At 44.1% G+C, this 18892-nt stretch overlaps 1 protein-coding gene across 3 annotated transcripts in view; it reads right to left on the bottom strand.

The window, feature by feature from the left end:
- PRUNE2 (prune homolog 2 (Drosophila)) overlaps positions 1–17679 on the bottom strand; it is a 302133-nt gene extending 284454 nt beyond the window's left edge. For all 3 annotated transcript variants that reach the window (XM_011947005.1, XM_011947007.1, XM_011947006.1), the window contains exon 1: positions 17392–17679. In XM_011947005.1, the coding sequence (XP_011802395.1) occupies positions 17392–17427 (36 nt within the window). In that variant the 5' untranslated portion in view covers positions 17428–17679. The remainder of the gene's footprint in view (positions 1–17391) is intronic.
- Between the last annotated feature and the right edge of the window lie 1213 nt (positions 17680–18892).

Raw genomic sequence — 18892 nt, 5'->3', positions numbered from 1 at the left:
TATAATTATTACTATTATTATTTAGATAAAGAGAGAAAGAGACCAAAAGGTGTTGAGGGGAACTGTGAATGGTTTTGTCTTAAAAGAGGGAAAAGTTTCATTCCAACATTAAGTTTTCTGTAGGGTGAGTCGTGTGCTTTCCTCCTCCCGAGATCATTCAAAGAGCCCAGTCAAGAGCCCTGCATTCCCTAAAAGACCACCAGTTCCTTCAGCTCTCTTCTACTTCTCCCTCCAGCCTGTTAATGTTTTTTTGTTGTTGTCTTTGAGACAGAGTCTTGCTCTGTCACTCAGGCTGAAGTGCAATGGCAACATCTCTGCTCACTGCAACCTCCACCTCCCAGGTTCAAGTGATTCTCCTGCCTCAGCCTCTCAAGTAGGTGAGATTACAGGCACGTGTCACACTCAGCTGATTTTTGTATTTTTAGTAGAGACGGGGTTTCATCATGTTGGCCAGGCTGGTCTTGACCTCCTGACCTCAGGTGATCCACCCACCTCGGCCTCCCAAAGTGCTGGGATTACAGGCGTGAGCCCACTGCGCCCGGTCGTATTAATGTATTTATGGTCCCTCCTTGCTGCCAGGTACTCTGAAGTCACAAGGCCCTGTGTTTTGTATGAGAAAAGCATAAGGGATATGAAGCAATTTTAATACATATTAGAAATATGTATTGCATGCAGGGCCTGTTTTATGGGTCATTACAACCCATGGCTCTCTGCATGGCGGTGTGACAGAAATTTTTTTTCTTTTTTTTTCTGAGACAGGGCTTAGGCTGGAGTGCAGTGGTGTGATCTTGGCTCACTACAACCTCGACCTCCCAGGCTCAAGCAATCCTCTTGCCTCGGTGCCCTAAGTAGCTGAGACTACAGGTGCGCACCACCAAGCACAGCTACTTTTTGATTTTTAGTAGAGACGAGGTCTCACTATGTTGCCCTGGCTGGTCTTGAACTCCTGTGCTCCCGTGATCTTCCCGCTTCAGCCTCCCAGAGTGTTGGGATTACAGGTGTGAGCCACCTCATCTGGCCAAAAAGATTCTTTTTTCCTCCCAAACCAATGATCTTACCTGAAATATGATAGCTACAGACGCAGCACATCAGGCCTCTCACCGCAGTGTGATTGCAGCGAGGCCACACCTCCTCGGGAGAAGCACGCCACTTCCACTGCAGGGCACTTCCTCCCAGCTGTGCAGCCCCCTCAGATTCTAATGCACCTCTCCTGCCTCCTGTCTCATCAATGCTCTGGACTCTCACTACTCAGATTTGTGGGCTCTGCAGGACAGCAGCATTGGCATCTCCTGAGAGCCTGTTAGAAGTGCAAAATCCCAGGTCCTACCCCAAAGTGTACTGAATCAGAGTCTGCCTTTCAGCCAGATTCCCAGGTGACTCCTATACACATGAAAGTTTAAATAGAGCTGCTGGAACGACCGCTCTTCCTGAAGTGAGTGTATTATATCCCTGCAGTCTGTTGAAGTGGAAATACAAGCTAAGACTCTCAGGAATGGCATACTAGAAATTTAACTCCAACATTCATTAGTTGTCTGCCCTAGAGCAAGTTACTTGACCTCTTTGAGCCTCAGTTTCCACCTCTGCAAACTGGGCATAATGATGTCTGTCTCAGAGGATGATGGTGAAGGTCAAATAACATATGTAGCTGCAGAGAAAGCGCTGATAGATGTTAACTCCCTGGCATGCTGACCAACAGCAGGCTGTGCTGAAGCGGGAGTGATAAGGATAAGAAGCGGTGTAAAGATATTTTGAGGAAATGGGGACAGGAGAGGAGACCCAGCATGGGATATTAGCCATGGTGAGACACTAGCTTAATTGGACTGCTCTTACCTGGCCCTCAATGCTCTCTGCTCTGTCTTTAAAATAAAGCAGAAGTATATTCAGAAAGGAGTTGGACGGCTAGGAATTGGGGCACACAAGGATTTACCTTCAGGACCCCCTGCCCCACAGCATGCTAATTATTTAGCAGGTGTGCATGATTTAACAACCATGCAGATCAGTCTCAGAGTCAGTGATCCCACTCCCACACAACATTTACTAGAAAATATCCCAAGCCTATTTCGCTCAGCATATACTGAAGCCTCCCAACACGGGGTCCGCAAAGGAATTATCATACTGTATACAAATCATCCTATTAGACAATAGACTTCTCTAAAAAAAAAAAATCATATTAGGTTTTCAGGGCAAGTATCAACCAAAAATTCTCACCAATACAGAATTACAAATCCAAACTAACCTTGACTTCCATCTGCCTAGATTTTCTTTCAATTATATTTGCAGTTTTCTTTATTCACCAGTGTGAATTAATCAAACGCTTAAGAAAGACTAGAAAACACAGGCAACCCAGGACGACTATCCAGAGGCCAATGCATCTGATGCATTGTTCATCTTTGTGCATATTGGATATAGAATCATGTGGCCTTTGTCATGCTATGGTGATACAAAAGATTGGCAGGGAGATTTGTGTGTTTCTTAGAGTTTTGAAAGAGAAGAATTTAGCTTAAGGGATATTAAACTGCACTAAACTAAAATTACTCCCTATTGCATCAATGTGGGATGCATTTAAGCTTTGGGACAGTTAATGAATATGATCCAAATGAAGAAACAGCTGAGAATGGGGAAGTTGGAAGAGAGAATTTGACAGAATCACACCTGCTCTGTAGCAGGGAAAGAGTTGATGTTACAGGCAATTAAACTTCTTTCCCCACATTACAGAGAACTCTCAGCTGAAACGACTGTAAGTGACATCCAGTCACCTGTTGTCCCATTACAGGCATATCAGGTGATGCCCACAGGCCCTCCAGAGACCCTGCCTCTCAGGTGCCTTCTTCCCATTACAGGTGACACTTGGTCTCCAGAGCCTGTTGGGCTCAGCATGTTTCCATCAGTGACACATTCATTAATCTCACAGTTGCATACTGTACATCAGAATCCATCACACAAAACTCCAAAACTTGAGGGGTATGTTTTCCTGTGTCAAAGAAAAACGGCTTCAGCATGAATAGATTTCACTGTTGAATAGCCTCCGCTCAGAAAAGTGCTCTGTATTTTCACTTGGACATTTTGTTTTATATAGATGAATCCAAACCACTATGCTCTCAGTGAGACCTTCAAACCATCTCTGGAAAACACAGATCAATTTTTGTTCTCACAGATGCTAGGAATGAGAAGACATAGAATCTACGCCCACCTCTGCCACTTACTGGCTGTGTGTCTCTGGGCAAAGCTGGACTTAACCTCTCTCGCCTTGTTCTTTTCATTTGTGACATAAATATAATAACATGAACCCTCTCTAAGGTTAATCAAATGAGATCAAGTAGGTGACAGCAGTTATGAAGGGCAACAGTGTGCTCCGAGTGACCACACCATGCAGAGCAGCAACAGCTTTACCGTTCCATGAGGCTCAATCTTTTTGAAATAATTGAGAGAGGAAGTGAAAAGACAAAGAGAAAGTAGCGTCCCCGTCAGCCACATTCTACCTACTGGTCTCATTAGCAGAGTTGTAACTGGTGTGGCACAGTTTCTGTAACACTTGTCTCAACTCAGCAGCCAGGCTGCTTCAGGTTATGTGCTCAGATCCACGATGTATACAATCGGCACACCACTCTCCCTCATACCGCACAAATTCTCTAACTCATCAGGGGCGTAGACTTCGGGGTCAAGAGACCTCAAATCTATGTCGGACTCTGTCACAAGGTACTGTGGGACTAGCTAACCTCTCTGAGTCTTGAAATTTGGGAAGAGTTCACCCAGAAGTCAATTTAAAAAGATGTATCAAGAAGCTTAAGAATATTAGTATCTTTTTCCCTAATCATTGCATACTGGAAAGCCATTTTAAGAACATAATTCTAAACAGGATAAAATGTTTCTATGTGCAAAGATGTTTGTCATAGTAATTAACAATAGCAAAAAGGAGGGACAACGAAAAGGTTTAACCTCAGTAGATCTTCTTTATTAAACTGTGTTCTATTATTTAAGATATTGATTTTGACTACTATGTAATAACATCGTAAAATAATATTGTTAAGTAAAATAAAAATCGGGGTTGCAAGATATACAAATACCTTAAGTCCTGTGCACAAGGAAGAAAGACTAAGAAAACTACTAGCCAAAATATCACCAAGAGTCATGCTTCAATGAAAGTGGGTGATTTTATTTTTAGTTTTAATTTTTTCTGTTTATTGGTAATTTTTCAGCTTTCCTCTATTTTCCAAATATGCCTTATTGCTTATTATTTTATAAAGAAACTAAGCCTGAAATATAATATGAGGAGACTGAAATAGATGTCTAAAGTCATCTGTTTCAATGTTAAAAATATGTGATTAGGCTGGGCACAGTGGCTCACGCCTCTAATTTCAACATTTTGAGAGGCCTAGGCAGAAGGATCACTTGAGATCCTTCATGACAAGGAGCATGACAAGAGTTTGAGACCAGCCTGGGTAACATAATGAGTCCTCGTCTCTACAAAATAAAAAATAAACCACTAGCCAGGCTTGGTGGCACATGCCTGTAGTCGTAGCTACTTGGGAGGTTGAGGTGGGAGCATCGCTTGAGCCTACAAGTTCTAGGGTACAGTGAGCCATGATCTTGCCACTGCACTCCAGCCTGCATAACAGAGGAAGACCCTGGTTCTAAAAAGAAAACAAACAAACAACAACAACAAAAAAAAACCTATGATTCTATAGTAGTTTCCAATGTAAAGGTCTGTGATTCTATAATTGTTAAAAAAACTCACAGTTACACAAGAAATCATAAATAAAAGATGATGGCCATAGAAGGCTATACTTAAACACAGGGAACCCTGATGGCTGTTGTCCACAGCACTCCCTGAAGTGACGGGTCAGGGTGTACCCAGGGTGACATGGTGATCAGGGTGACTGAATATAAATCCTGCTGAAAGAAGAAGTCCAACAAAGCGGCCAATTGTAACAAGTGTGGCTCAGTGTTTATGAGCTTCATCAGAGCCGTCTACGTAAATGCCAGCCTATGAAACCCTTTGTGTATGAATTGATTTGTACAGAGATGTTGTGCTTGGTCAGGAGGCTATTCTGGCATGAAATAATTCCATAGAAATGAGAAATACATTTGTTCCCCATAAGGCTCAAAGTGATCTAATGGCTTAGAGAGATAATGAATTTTTCAAAACATTTTAAAAGCCAGCTCTGGGATGGCATTTTGATCTGCATCCACCACAGTGAGTTTATGTCTGGGTTTTCTGGAAACTAGAGCCAAGAGTAATGACACTTCGGGCCACAGTCCAAGGGTATCAGCCAAGTGGAAGCACATGATTAGTCACAGGGCCATGACAATTGCTTTGCTTCATGGATGGCTTTATTTCAGGGTCTTGCAGAGCAGATTCATAATTAAATAATAGAAGAAAGATTCACCTAGGGAATGAAAGGTCTCCCTCTTGTTTATCTTTTTCTGTGTCCTATATACATTTTCTAAGACTAAGCTTGCAATTTGCCCACCATTTAAAGAGAAAAAACAAGTTCTCTCAATGATCTTGGTAAACACTGAAAAGACAGAACAAAATCTGAATCAAAGTTGTAAATTAATCCACAAGAATCGGTTAGAAGACTGCCCGCCTTTCCTTGCAAGAACCCAGTCCTCTAAAAGGAAGTAGCTCCGGAAGTCTCTCTATATTGTAGCCAATGAAGGATGAGAGAATCATACCCCATAGTTTGACCAGGAGGTGTTGCATGAAAACCAAACCAGCTTGCTAAGGGCCAAGGGAAATATTTAACTGTAAAGCATCAAGAATGGGGGACAGAAAGGGATTCACCCCTTCCTGTCTCCCTGGGGAGAGGCCCAGGGACACTGCCTTCTCAGGAAACTGCCAGGCACGTGTCCTGTCCTCTCAGGCATACCCGTGGCAGGGAGCAGCTGATCTGTCCACATGCTGTGGCATTTCTATCTTCTCAGAGCCACTTGTGCTGGTCTGGCCAGCACCACTGACCACTACAGAAAATGTGTCTGAGGAATGCAGAGAGGATCAAAATGCTGCTACCTCCAGGATGAGCTTCTGCCTCTGCTCTTGCTGGAGAGGAGGAAGCCAACACGCACATTTCTCTTTTTGCACCCTTTCATTAATTTTCTGCAGGAAAAAAAAAAGAAAAAAAAAATGACCAGCCAGGTACGGTGGCTCACGCTAGTAATCCCAGCACTTTGGGAGGCTGAGGTGGGTGGATCACCTGAGGTCAGGAGTTCGAGATGAGCCTGGCCAACATGGTGAAACTCCGTCTCTACTAAAGACACACACACACACACGAATTAGCTGGGTGTGATGGCGCATGCCTGTAATCCCAGCTACTCTGGAGGTTGAGGCAGGAGAATCGTTTGAACCAGGGAGGTGGAGGTTACAGCAGTGAGCACAGATCGTGCACCCCTGCACTCCAGCCTAACAACAGAGCAAGACTCCACCTCAACAACAACAACAACAACAAAAAGGACCTTAATGAATGAATGGGCTTCCTTAAGAGAGAAAAAAAAGTCACTCGTCCTAAAAGTCCTATTTTTTCAACTGAGGGGAAGAAATAATTTCCATGGGTGGAAACTCTTCCATAAGAACCTTTCAAAGAACTGCAAGGCCATCAGCAGTCTTCTGGTCCCTCATGGGCTTTTCTCAGAGACCTTATTTTATACCTCTGTGGTCATTGCTGTGCCTCCTCTGGAGTCAAGAACCAGATTTAGTTCTCCACTGAGCATGGAAGTGGGGAGCCAGGCTGCTCACATCTTGTACGTGCTGAGGCCTATTTATGCCTTCCCACATCAGACTCACATTTCTGCACCATCACCTTCCATCCTGACTCATGATCACTTGTTATAAACCATGACGTTTCACGTATCTGGCTTCATTCAAGAACAAGGTCTCCTATGCAAGAGGCTTCTCAGACAACCAAAGCCTACCCTGCAAGCCACAGCTTCTTTTCTGTTGTTTTCTATGCTAATTATGTGAGTGGGAGATTTTTCTGAAATCGCTTATGCACCACACCTTTCTTCTTAAACAGGACACCAAGTTTAAATGATCTTTTCCCCTTGATTCTTTAAGGTCATTACTATGAGCATCAGATATGTACTTTATGTCAATGATGTTATGTCTGCCAGGAGCTGCGCAGGTATTTAGGATTATTTACCTGACACCAAATGGAATGACACCTACTGGGGGCCTGGGTCTGCTTCTTCTTCTTTTTTTTTTTTTGTTTGAGATGGAGTCTCGCTCTGTAGCCCAGGCTGGAGTGCAGTGGCACAATCTCGGCTCACTGCAATCTCTGCCTCCTGGGTTCAAGAGATTCTCCTGCCTCAGCCTCCTGAGTAGCTGGGACTACAGGTGTGCACCACCACACCGGGTAATTTTTGTGTTTTTCAGTAGAGACAGGGTTTCACCATGTTGGTTATGCTGATCTTGAACTCCTGACCTTGTGATCCACCCACCTCTGCCTCCCAAAGTGCTGGGATTACAGGCGTGAACCACTGTGCCCGGCATCGGATCTGCTTCTTATAGGTCCTGTTTGATTTTGGTTTTGTTTGTGCAGTTTCCCCATTGTAAGTCATCATCTATTACAGCCTCTGGCAGCCACCTCCCTTTCCATCATCTCCTTCTGAGAAAACCAGGTTGGTGAACACTGTGTCAAAGTGCATATTAAATAATAACCTCAATGACAGTAGCTAGCATTCATGTGTTTTGCTGCACTCCCAGCATTTCTGTGAATGATTTACAAGTATCATCTCACAAACACCCTCAGAGATCGCACTTAGGGAATTTTCCTGTGAGAAAAGAACTAACTGATGATAGGTTTTCAATAATCAATTTTAGTTGCCTTTGCCCAAGTCCCAGTTTTGGGGTGACTTTGGGTTGGCTGACGTGCCAGGGAAGTGACCATGGACATAAGAACTGTTGCACTTATAACGCATCCTGTCCTGAATTGTGGAAGGATATTCAGACTTGCTTCCTTCTTGAATCTTTTCATGTCTTTCTTTTCTCCTATCTCCCTGCCAATTCTGCCTCCACCTTCCTTCTTTCCTTTCTTCCCCTTTTCCTTCACTTCTATGTGTATCTTCAGCATAATCCACAGTTTTCTGGGGCACTGCTAAACCAGCAGACTGGAGAGCCAAAGTGGACTTGACACAACCGAGAGCTGCGTTCTAACCCTGGATCTTCTCCTGCCTAGACCCTCTGACATCGTTCCGTCCATCAAAGTGATATTTAAGGCCACCAACAAGAGAGTGGCAACAGTGAAGAAATGCAAAACCAAAAGTTGTGCTAATAAACTTGGTGGTAAATAAGAGGCATTTAAACTCTTTTAAAAATGCATTCTTGTTCTTAACAGTTCACCAAATGCCCACAATATTTCTAATTACTCTGAAAGCTAGTCACACACTCTCTTCTCCAAATCGTTTATCCGTTAATTTTCTTTCAAATGAGCATGCAGTGAGAACAATCTCACAACTTACTCAATCAAATCACAGATGGCCTAACACCATGTTTTTCTCAGAGCAGGATTTCAATAACATTGGTTGATATTCTGCTGTCCAAAGGATTTTAATATAAAACAAGCAACACAGAAGAATGAAACCCCTTGGGTCAACATGAACAATGTATGTACAATTTCACTAATTTATCACTCAGCCCTCCTATAAACCTGTCAAGCTGTTCACTTTTAATTTAAGGAGAATGAAATGTTCCAGGAGATCTTGCAGGAAGAGGTGCCTATGGTATGAGGAAGAAGGTCCTAGAATTGAAGTCAGGTGATCTGGAAGCAAACTCCAGCTCTACTCTTTATGGCTGTGCAACCTTGGGCAAACTTCTGGGTTTTTTTGTTTTTTGTTTTTTTTGAGATGGAGTCGTGCTCTGTTGCCCAGGCTAGAGTGCAGTGGAGCGATCTCAGCTCACTGCAAGCTCTACCTCCCTGGTTCAAGCAATTGCCCTGCCTCAGCCTCCCCAGTAGCTGGGATTACAGGCGCCTGACACCACACCAGGCTAATTTTTTATATTTTCGGTAGAGACGGGGTTTCACCATGTTGGCTAGACTGGTCTCAAACTCCTGACCTCAGGCAATCCACTCGCCTTGGCCTCCCAAAGTGGTGGGATTACAGGTGTGAGCCACCACGCCCAGCCTGGGCAAACCTCTTAACCTCACTGAACCTCAGTTTCGGCAACTGCAAAAGGAGATTAGTACCTACCTTACAAGATCATTGTGGGAGTGAAATGAAATTTTAAAAATATCTCGTAGAGCTAAGACAGATATTCCACAAATTCTAACTGAATTGCAAGAGAGCTAAGAATTGTTCCTGTTTCTGTGAAATGTAAATAGGACATCCTGGCTCTTGTCCGCTGCTGGCCTTTGGGTGTTTTTATTACTGTGGATGGAGATCATGTCCTCATCTCAGGGCTTACACACACGCAGCAGCCCTGGGAGGCCAGTGCTACTACTGTTCTCATTTCCAGATAACGAACCTGAGACTCGGGGAGGCTAGGAAACTAAGACTGTGCGACTAGCAAGTAAAAGTGGCGGGGTTAGGATTTGAAATTAAGCACTGGTTCCACATGATTAGCCACCCCACTGTAATGCCTTTAGGGGGCAAGAAGTGGGAAGGCGGACAAAAGTCTTTCTAAGGGTCTCCTAAATCCACAACTCATACTCTAGGAAAACCTCCCAGGATCTGATTTAGGGCAGGCAGCCTCTGCCAGGGGCTGCCTCACAGTTCCCAGTTTATGGGTTCAGATGTAAGAATGTGTGGCTATTGCTGCTCCCAGGGAGGTCAGCAATCATCGAGGATGAGAACACAGACAATCTTTGGACTGTGCTGATATTTCCTTTCAGCTACTTATTCTGAAGTCCCACACGATATTCTCTATTACTAAAAAAAGCTAATTCTCAAATTTGAGTAGATGAACCCTGAACTAGGCCAGACTGGTTGCCAAAATATACTCAAGATCATATATATTATTATAAGACGTATTTATTTATTCTCACCAGTAACCAAAAGGATAACCCACTTATAATAAAAGTGCATACACATTAAAGTAAAAAAAATTAAAACTATAATGAGATTAAAACTAAGTAATAAAAATTAAAAAAAAAAAACAAAAAAACCTTAGTTCAGACATCCTAGGCTAAGAAAATGAAGCACCAACATAGCTTTAAGCTTCCTGGAAGCCAAAGCAAGAAATATCAAATGCAGGGAGCCAAAGATATGCAATTTTCCTAAACATCATCAGTTCAAAAAGACTCTGGCATTACAGGCTAAAACAAATACCTGGGAGAGTCTGGTCACACCCAGGAGAGTTGGATAAAGTGGAAGACCGTGATCATGCTTGACCACAAACAGTCCCACTGGCTGGATGAGAGGTCTGACTCAGGATCATGCATGGGTTTACCCTACACATGAGGTCTGCAGTGCCAGGGCTGGACAGGCAATCTGGAATGCCTAATCTTTTCTCTCAAGGACTCTGAACAGCTTCCCTGCCAGTCTCTCTCATGATATTAGCACTGGTCAAGGGGCAGCAAGAGAATAGGCTGGGCTGACTTGATACAGTGGTTGGCCTTGGGGGAGTCCACTTCTAGTCTTTGAGCCACATGAAGGAGAACCTATGGTTCCAATGGTTCCACTGTCAGCTGATCTACCCAGTGCAGTTTTGCAGAGGCTTTCAGTGCCCCATTCCTCTCCTCTGCCTCTCTCCATTCATGCTTTAGCTCAACCAATATTTACAGATTCCATGCAGTCATGCATAAAAAAAAAAAGATTTTTATTTTGTCATAACATTTTGTATTAAGTACTTACTGTCTGTGAAGTACAATATGGTGCTCCTTGACTTTACTGTCCTTCACCTTCTTCTAGCAAACCAATATGGCTTCCTGCCTCCTGGCACAAGCCCTTCTTCAGATTCAGACCTCCAAAAATCTAGACCTGGCCCTCTGTTTATTTATTTTTATCGAGCCACTACAATGTGCCATGCTTTGTGCAGGACTCTTGCCTTTTGGGTTTATTAATTCTAAAAACACTCTTTGAGCATCAGGTACTGCACAAGAACCTGGAGATACAATGGTGAGCAAAATGACACAGACCCTGGTTCCTACTCTCACCAAACTGGCATTAATCAAACAAACATGCCCAATAGAGATATAATGACAAGCGGAAATAAGTGATCTAAAAAATTACCAAAAAACCTGACTTAGACTCAAGGAGTAGGGGAGTTGGCTCATTCACAAGTCTTCTCTTCATCTAACCTAAGAGGCAGGAGTTATTTAAGCCAAGGAGAGCAAGAGGAAAAGCCAGAAAGAAGCTGGATAGCAGATCAGGTCATGCTAAAAGTGTGTCCATTCTCCTAAGAACAATGGAAAGTGATGAGGAGGTTGTTTATTTTTTTTTTTCTTCTTCTTCTTCCTTTTTTTTTTTTTTTTTGTAGAGATGGGAAAGGTGTGAAAGATGCTTTCAAAATGATCTCCCTGGAAGCAGGGTGAAAGGACTTTGCCAGCCATTGTAGTCATCTGGGTGACTTAAGGATAGGGTGGGTTAGGGAAGTGATGAAGGAAAAGGAAGTTTTCAGCTGGAGAAATTGATGAATAACAATGCCATTCACTAAGATGAGGAAGTACAGAAGAGGACAGGCTTGGAGGCAAGTGGAAAGCCCCACCATTGTTCCAAGCTCTGTGCTAAGGGCGATGGGTACATCATTTTGGCTTTGCAACAAATATGCAAAGTAGGCATCATTATTCCATTTTTCAGATTAAGAAACCAAGGCTGTGTTCATCAGCATGATTATTCTAACCCAAACTTCATGGGTCTGATTTTCCAGGGTGATCTACAGCCCAATTAGTCTCATAAGGGCTCCCAAGAAGACAGACTTATTTTCCCTGGAAACCAAAGTCCAAAGCCACAGGGCTCAGAAAGAAATGGATCTGGGACAATTCTAGAGATTGTGAGTGGGCTACTTTAAGACCCCTGAAAGGGTAGCCACGAATGACTACATGCAGGTTGTGTACTACACAAACTCAGAGGGCACTATTCATATCACCCTGCATAGGAATGCTGCCTCCCGAATATATCAGCCCTCCCCAATTTCCTTTCAAAGAAGACTTCAAACTCCAGGACTCTCCCATAATCCCCAAAGTTCAAGAAAAATCAATAACTAACGTTGCATGTCCTCTCTCTCGTCCCCTGATGTTTTTTCCTCTTTTGCAGCCTTTATCCAGACCCAAGTATTCTTTCCTCATTTTTCTCACTGCTCAGGTAACATTCACGGAGGGGGAGGTTCCCTCTACACCCTCCCTGGAGGAATAATACCTCCATCACCAAGCCATTGCTTACAGGAGCTTCCCAGACCAGTTTACCAAACTCACAATTATGTTAATATCTGCCCAAATAAATGTTACATCGAAATGAACAGGTTATACCAAAGCCATCAGCTGTTTACTTAGTTGACAAAATAGTCCCCAAACCACTATCTAAAGGGTGACCTTGCTCACCTGATCCTATGTCCTCCAAGGCCCAAGGTGCTGTCTGAATCACAGGGCGCACCTCTCTTCCTGTGAGACAGATTGATCCACTCGAAGATCTGTTTACACTAAAAAAGTGTGGTTCTTCTCTGAAGGTCCCAGGACTGGGACAATTCACAGCTGTTCATCTGAATGATCTGGCAGTGAGAAATGAAGCTAACTCCAGGACCAAAGCAATCAAGGGCTCATTCCTCATCAGCCCCTAAGCGAGGGGTATCACATTCATGGAAGCGCTTTGGATTCCTGAGTTTCCTGCTCATAAATGCTTTGGCAAGAGGCATGGTCTCAAGAGCACCTGCCCTGGTTTGCAATGGGGCAGAAGCTGATCCCATGGTCTCTGACCAGAATGAGCTCAGCTCTTGAAATGAAACAGCTCTGCCAGCTTCTTCATCATTACTAGTCCTTGCCACAGCAGCCCTTTAAAAGGAGTGAAGCATTTACTTTAAATATCCTTTTTATTGACATGCACAACCTTCTTCCTATGCAAGAGGAAATCAGGAAGAATATATTCCTTCAATTTCCAATCAAGTTGATTATTCTGCAGACATGCTGCAGTCTTTATCTTTCTTTTATAAAACCCCATCTCCTATAACCACTCTAATGCAGTCGTTCATTTAGAGTTTTGAATGTGTTTTCTTGTTCCTATGCCACATATCACAGACTATGAGCTAACATTCAAGTCACCCACTTCTTCTGTAGAAGTCCACATATCAACTACTACCTACTGCAGAAATGAGCCCTTCCTCTGCAGCTGTCACTGCTGAAGTAGCAGATGCATCCCCTGGACTGCAGTAGTGACTCTCTCCACCTTCTTGTTGAAAACAGCATTCCTGGGACACCGATGTGCCCTGTATCCTGCTGGTGACAGCTGACAACATCCCCACCTCCCCTCCAACCCAAGGCTGGCTCATGACCTACATCACAGGGCATGTGGACTGCAGTGATCTCCACCCATTAACAGCTGCTTGACTTGCATCAGCTGGGGGTGTCTGGGCAGCGAGGGAGGCTTGGCAGCAGGGGCCTAGTGTGGTGACCCTGGCTTCCTGCCAGCCAGAGCCACAGAACTCTCTACCCATCCCCAGATGATTCCTCATGTACTTCATTTTCCGCCCAAACTTCATGGGAATGTGGACCATTTACTACCATGAGACTGTCCTTGTCCTGAAAACTTTCCTGAGCTGGTCACTGTGAAGTTGAGGGACATTTCCCAAATCACAGCAGAGAGCAGGGAGCCCTCATTCCCTATACTTCTTCAACTTCTCTTGCCACAGAAATGATGTCACTAAGAATAAAAAGCATGGCTAAAACTTAAGGACTGATCTGGAACTTTGATTTCTGCAACTCTGAATGGGCAGGAGAAAAAAGAAAATATGTTTGCATTCTCATTTCTAGTTCTAGAAGTAAGTATCCAAACCAAAAACATGGCTGAATTCTCACATCAAGGAAGTGATTTCAAGCAGGTAGCACCACTCTTTAATTACCATCGCAAGCTTGGGGGGCTTGCTCTCAGATTGCTTATCCTACTGTCATTAATGTTTTAACAATCCTCGTGTCAATTCCATATGTGTCATTCCTTGTTTATCTAGAAGTGAGCATTTCCGGAGACTGCTTGGAAGAAGTAACTACCTCCCTAGCTGTGCCCCACCTCCAACCAAGTTTTTCACAAATATGCTCCAGCCCCCAGCCTGTCCTAATCAGGCAGAAGTCAGGCCCACATGAGAAGCATTTGAGCCCCAGGAGGAGGGATCTCTATGAGGTCACACCTGGAGTTTACTTTTGCCATTTCTGATAAATACTGAGTATTCTCAGGAGCGAAGGAAAGGTATTAGAAAGGGAGATTTAGGGAAAACGAGGACGGGATTATGTCAGTGAATCTGTCTCAGTTTAAAGACTAGCAGGACTAGACCGGGATGAAAAATAGAATTGAGAGTGAGCTCCCAATCAATGGAAATCAGCTCCAAACTACCTGATCAAAATTCAAAATATCCTTTTCCTTCAAAGACTTCCGTTCAACCAAGGGTCTGGCCTAGAATAACAGAGCTTCCTCTCTCCTTACAATGACAGATGAATAATAAATGTTTCAAGTCAGAAAAAAAGACACACAATTTTTCCAACATTTTGATTATTGGAGATTGTATCCACGGCTAATAGCAATTCCATTTTGCAATTTAAAGTTCTTGTTGCCTATTGGAATTAGCTAGCCCCAGTGATGATGAGGTTATGTTAGGACTTTGGAAGAGTCATTAACTATTTCAAACCATTAAAAAATACATATAATGCCTACAGAATATCAAAGCAATTAAGTCAAATAGGAAAAAAAAACCTAGCAATGAGGCTTTTTTTTTTTAGGTATCATATAGCTAAACTTCTAAAGAAAAACATTTAAAACATAGCTCCTAAATTCTAATTCTGGTCTAATAAGGCATAAGTAAAAAATCAGCATGGTAAATTTCTTCACCTGAAAATGTTTTCCAAAGGATTGGCTGAATTTTTTAAAATCTTACTATTTTATTTTATTTTATTTTATTTTATTTTATTTTATTTTATTTTATTTTTGAGACCGAGTCTCGCTCTGCTGCCCAGGCTGGAATGAAGTGGTATAATCTTGGCTCACTGCAACCTCTGCCTCCCAAGGTTCAAGCAATTCTCCTGCCTCTGCCCCCCTAGTAGCTGGGATTACAGGCACGCGCCACCATGCCCAGCTATTATTTGTATTTTTAGTAGAGACGAAGTTTCGCCATGTTGGCCAGGCTGGTCTCGAACTCCTTACCTCAGGTGATCCACCCACCTCGGATTACAGAGGTGTGAAAAAGTGCTGGGATTACAGGTGTGAGCCACCACACCTGGCCAAATCTTACCATTTTATTATAAATAAATTTCCCACAAGTGAATGACATTGACTTAATTTTTTTTCTCCAAGAAAAAGGTTATCTATCCTCTAAATGAGAATGTTATCTACTACTATATTTGAGTGTTATATATTAAGTAAAAATCTTATTACCTAGAAAATGTAACTTATCAGGAGAAATATGACACTAAAAGTGACCAAAACACCTTTGCTGTGGCTGGATGTGAAAGGTTAATCATGATTTCTAGTAAGAAGCTTATTCCAAGAAAAAATAAAATAAGCAGTAACTGTTCTGGCTAAGACATGAAACTGGTAACAATATTTCAAACAACCGCTTATCTTTCCTGTCCTTTTTTCTAATGATGTAGAGCAATTGCTCATCTAATGAAGGGACTCGGTAAATAAATTACAGATTACTTTCAACTGATTACTCGGAAATAGGGAAATTTCCATTCCAGCAACTGCTCCTCAGAATTGAGAGAAACCTCTTGCTCATATCAGACCCCACAGTCTAAATGTTTATTGCGGAAATACTGATAAAGAAATCTTATGGGAGTGAAAAACAAATACAGCCCAGAACTCTGCATTTGTCATTGATTACCATTTTCATACACATACACACACAGTTGCCAAAACTGTCTTTCATTTTTGAACATTTCTCCTTCATTACTAGGTAAAGAACAGAACATGTATACTATCAGAAATGCCAAATACGTAGTTGAGTTTCTGAAATTAGTATTTTCATCCATGTGCTCTAGTAAAGAAAAGGGTCAATAAACAACACAGAAATGATCACAAACTTCCTCAACTCTGAAATCTCCACAAACGTTCAACTCTCTGGGAGCTTTCAGGTAGAAAGTTCTTATATAAGCACTTATCAACTTTAATGGTCTTTTTCAAGATACTTACAGTTAGACCATTGTAAGGATCACACTTCTGTCTGCACTCTGAATGGTGGTTCAGGCAACTTTGGGCCCGCCCTTCCTGTACTCCCTTTGTTGTGTGAGGGTAAATGAGTTACAGTAATAACCTGCAAATATCCTGCCTTGGGATTAAAACATTACCTTAATGCAGACTTTATATTTTGGCTTCTATGAAGGCTTAAAGGTTAAAGGCATCATAAATTATGCATTTCTTTCCATGCCAGGCCTGTAAAAAGTGCTTTTACAGTTCATTAAAGATATTGCTTCTAAATGAGTACAGGCTTTTCTTTTTTTTTCTGCCAAAACAGAAACATTTCCATTATATTTATTACTGCTGTGCTGGAGAGCCAAAACAGTTTGGAATTAAGAAACTGCTAGAGTCTGTTGTTCCAGAATGTGTAGCAGCTGTTAACATACACAGTGGAGTTGCCCATTCACTGTTTGGACAGTGATACGGTAAACATGGGCTAACACACAGGTCTGCTCCCGGGAGAATAATGGTCTGGTAAACCCCAGAACACCAACAGTTAGAGTTTCCCCTTCTGCCTCTGCCAGAGTTTACAGATGTGAACAGGAATTAGCGAGACACAAGACACACTAGAATGTCCCTAACTCCTGCAGTGGAGCAAGCTCTATCCTGTGGATTCTCCAGTACCACACATGTCCTTCCTACCCAGCACTCTGACTTCCTCACTTTTGTCACCTCCAGCTGAAGTACAGTCCTAAGAGTCTTTTTTTTTTTTTTCTTTTACACTTACACGCAACGCATCTGCAGAAGGCTGGGCTCTTTATCTCAAGGAAGACCACACCCATTTTTCCCTTAGCTTTCAGGAGCAAACTGCCGATTTAGGGGCCGAAGCTGGACAGAAGCGACCCAGCTTCAGCCAGGCCACAACCTCCTTCAGCTCTGCATCTCGTCTGGTTGCGGGGGAGGATTCTGGAGACAGATTGCCAGCTTTAAGAGCCAGAGTTCCAGAGATTTCTTCCAAGAGACAGCCCGCACACCCTGACAACTCCGTGGCAAAGTTGTTTCTTCCTCCTGTGCTGCAACACCTTTTCCTCTCCACCTTTCCATCAGCATACGCGCGCGCGCACACACAGCCTTGCTCACTCAACTTACCAGTTTAGATCTGGCGCGTTGCAAAAATTCTTCCATGTCGTGGCTAGGGGTTTGGAACCTGGGTACTAGGAGGGGCGCAGTGGAAAATCTCGGCACAAGTAAGAGGAGCGGGGTCCCGGGAAAGTGGCCCGCCGGGGCGCAGCGACCAACTGCTCCCTCCTGCCGCTCGGAGGCGGCTGCGGCTGAGGCTGTGCTTGCGCCCTCGGCCGTCTGGCCCCCGGGCTCCCGGCCCCACCCCTCGCCCGGCCGCCGGCTCTGGGCACTCGACTCTGCCCTAATAAGGAAAGTGGGTGTGGCGCCCGGGAGCCCCGGGGCGCGCCAGGCACGCTCTCTGGCACGCGCCTCCGGGGCCGGGGCGCGTGGGCGGAGGTGCAGGGGTATGGCGAGGGGCTCCTCCGCCAATCGCAGGGCCCTGCTGCGGCCTCCTGACGTGGCGCGCCGAAAACTGCTGCAACCATGGACAGCGCCCAGAAGTGCGAGCCAAGTGCAAGGGGCTGCTGCAGAGGGAGGCTCTGCCGCAGGCACCGCCGCGGTCAGCGGGGGAAGGTGGGAAGAGGGAGACGGGTCCCAGGAGAGCCCCCGCCTAGCCCAGCGCCTCACTGGCTGGCTGGCGCGTTACGGAGCTCTCCGGCGGTCACTTAATGAGCTGGTCGGCTGGACTGACCAGGGGAGGCACTCAGCTAGATTGGTGTGGGAGGGACGGGGAGGGAAAGGGGGGAGTTACTGCTGAGCTAAAAGCAGTACGACCTTGATGGATAATAATCAGAAGAGCAGGCTAGGAGGTTGGGCGAGGCTGCGTCTTTCCTCCCTACCATGAAAACATGCCCACACAGCAATGGGCATCCGCAGTTCACCCCAACGAGGTGCCCTTATGTCAGCCCTGGGACTAATGCGTAGATACATCCTTCTGCAGTTCCCATCCACTGACATGTACCCTCAGGGAAAGCTGGGGCAGTAGAACCTTGCTAAGGTGAGGTGCACTCTGCAGACCAGCAACATCAGCATCGCTGATCTTATAGAAATGCAGAACCTCAGTTCCCTGCTCCTACCTACCAAATCAGAATCTGTGTTTCTATGAGATCCTCAGATGATTTCTATGCTTGTTAAAGTTTGAGAAGTACTACAATGAACAACTGAACTTATATCACATACCTTATTTTAAACCATGGAGTTTTGTTGTATGTAGCCTTGTACGGTCCCCAAACACACTCCATCAGGCTTTCTCTGACCTCTGGGCTTTTGCACGCCACCTGTAAGATCCTTCCAGCCCTTGTCCCAGCCCCCAGCTTCAGCTGTCCTAGAGAAACAGCCTCAACCCTGACTGTACAGTAAAATCACATCGTAATCACCTGAAACTTGAAAAAGTACTGATACCAGGGCTTTATGCCAGTCCAATTAAATTAGTATCTCTGGGCGTGGGGTCACAGCATTTTTGTGGAAAGTGACCCTAGTGATTCTAATGCGCAGTTTAGGTGTGATGTTCTGGTTCTCGATGAACTTT

This window comes from Colobus angolensis, unplaced genomic scaffold, assembly GCF_000951035.1.
Source record: "Colobus angolensis palliatus isolate OR3802 unplaced genomic scaffold, Cang.pa_1.0 Scaffold257, whole genome shotgun sequence".
Taxonomy (NCBI): domain Eukaryota; kingdom Metazoa; phylum Chordata; class Mammalia; order Primates; family Cercopithecidae; genus Colobus; species Colobus angolensis.
Note: the sequence above shows the minus strand (reverse complement) of the source record. Positions and strands in the feature narration are given on the sequence as shown.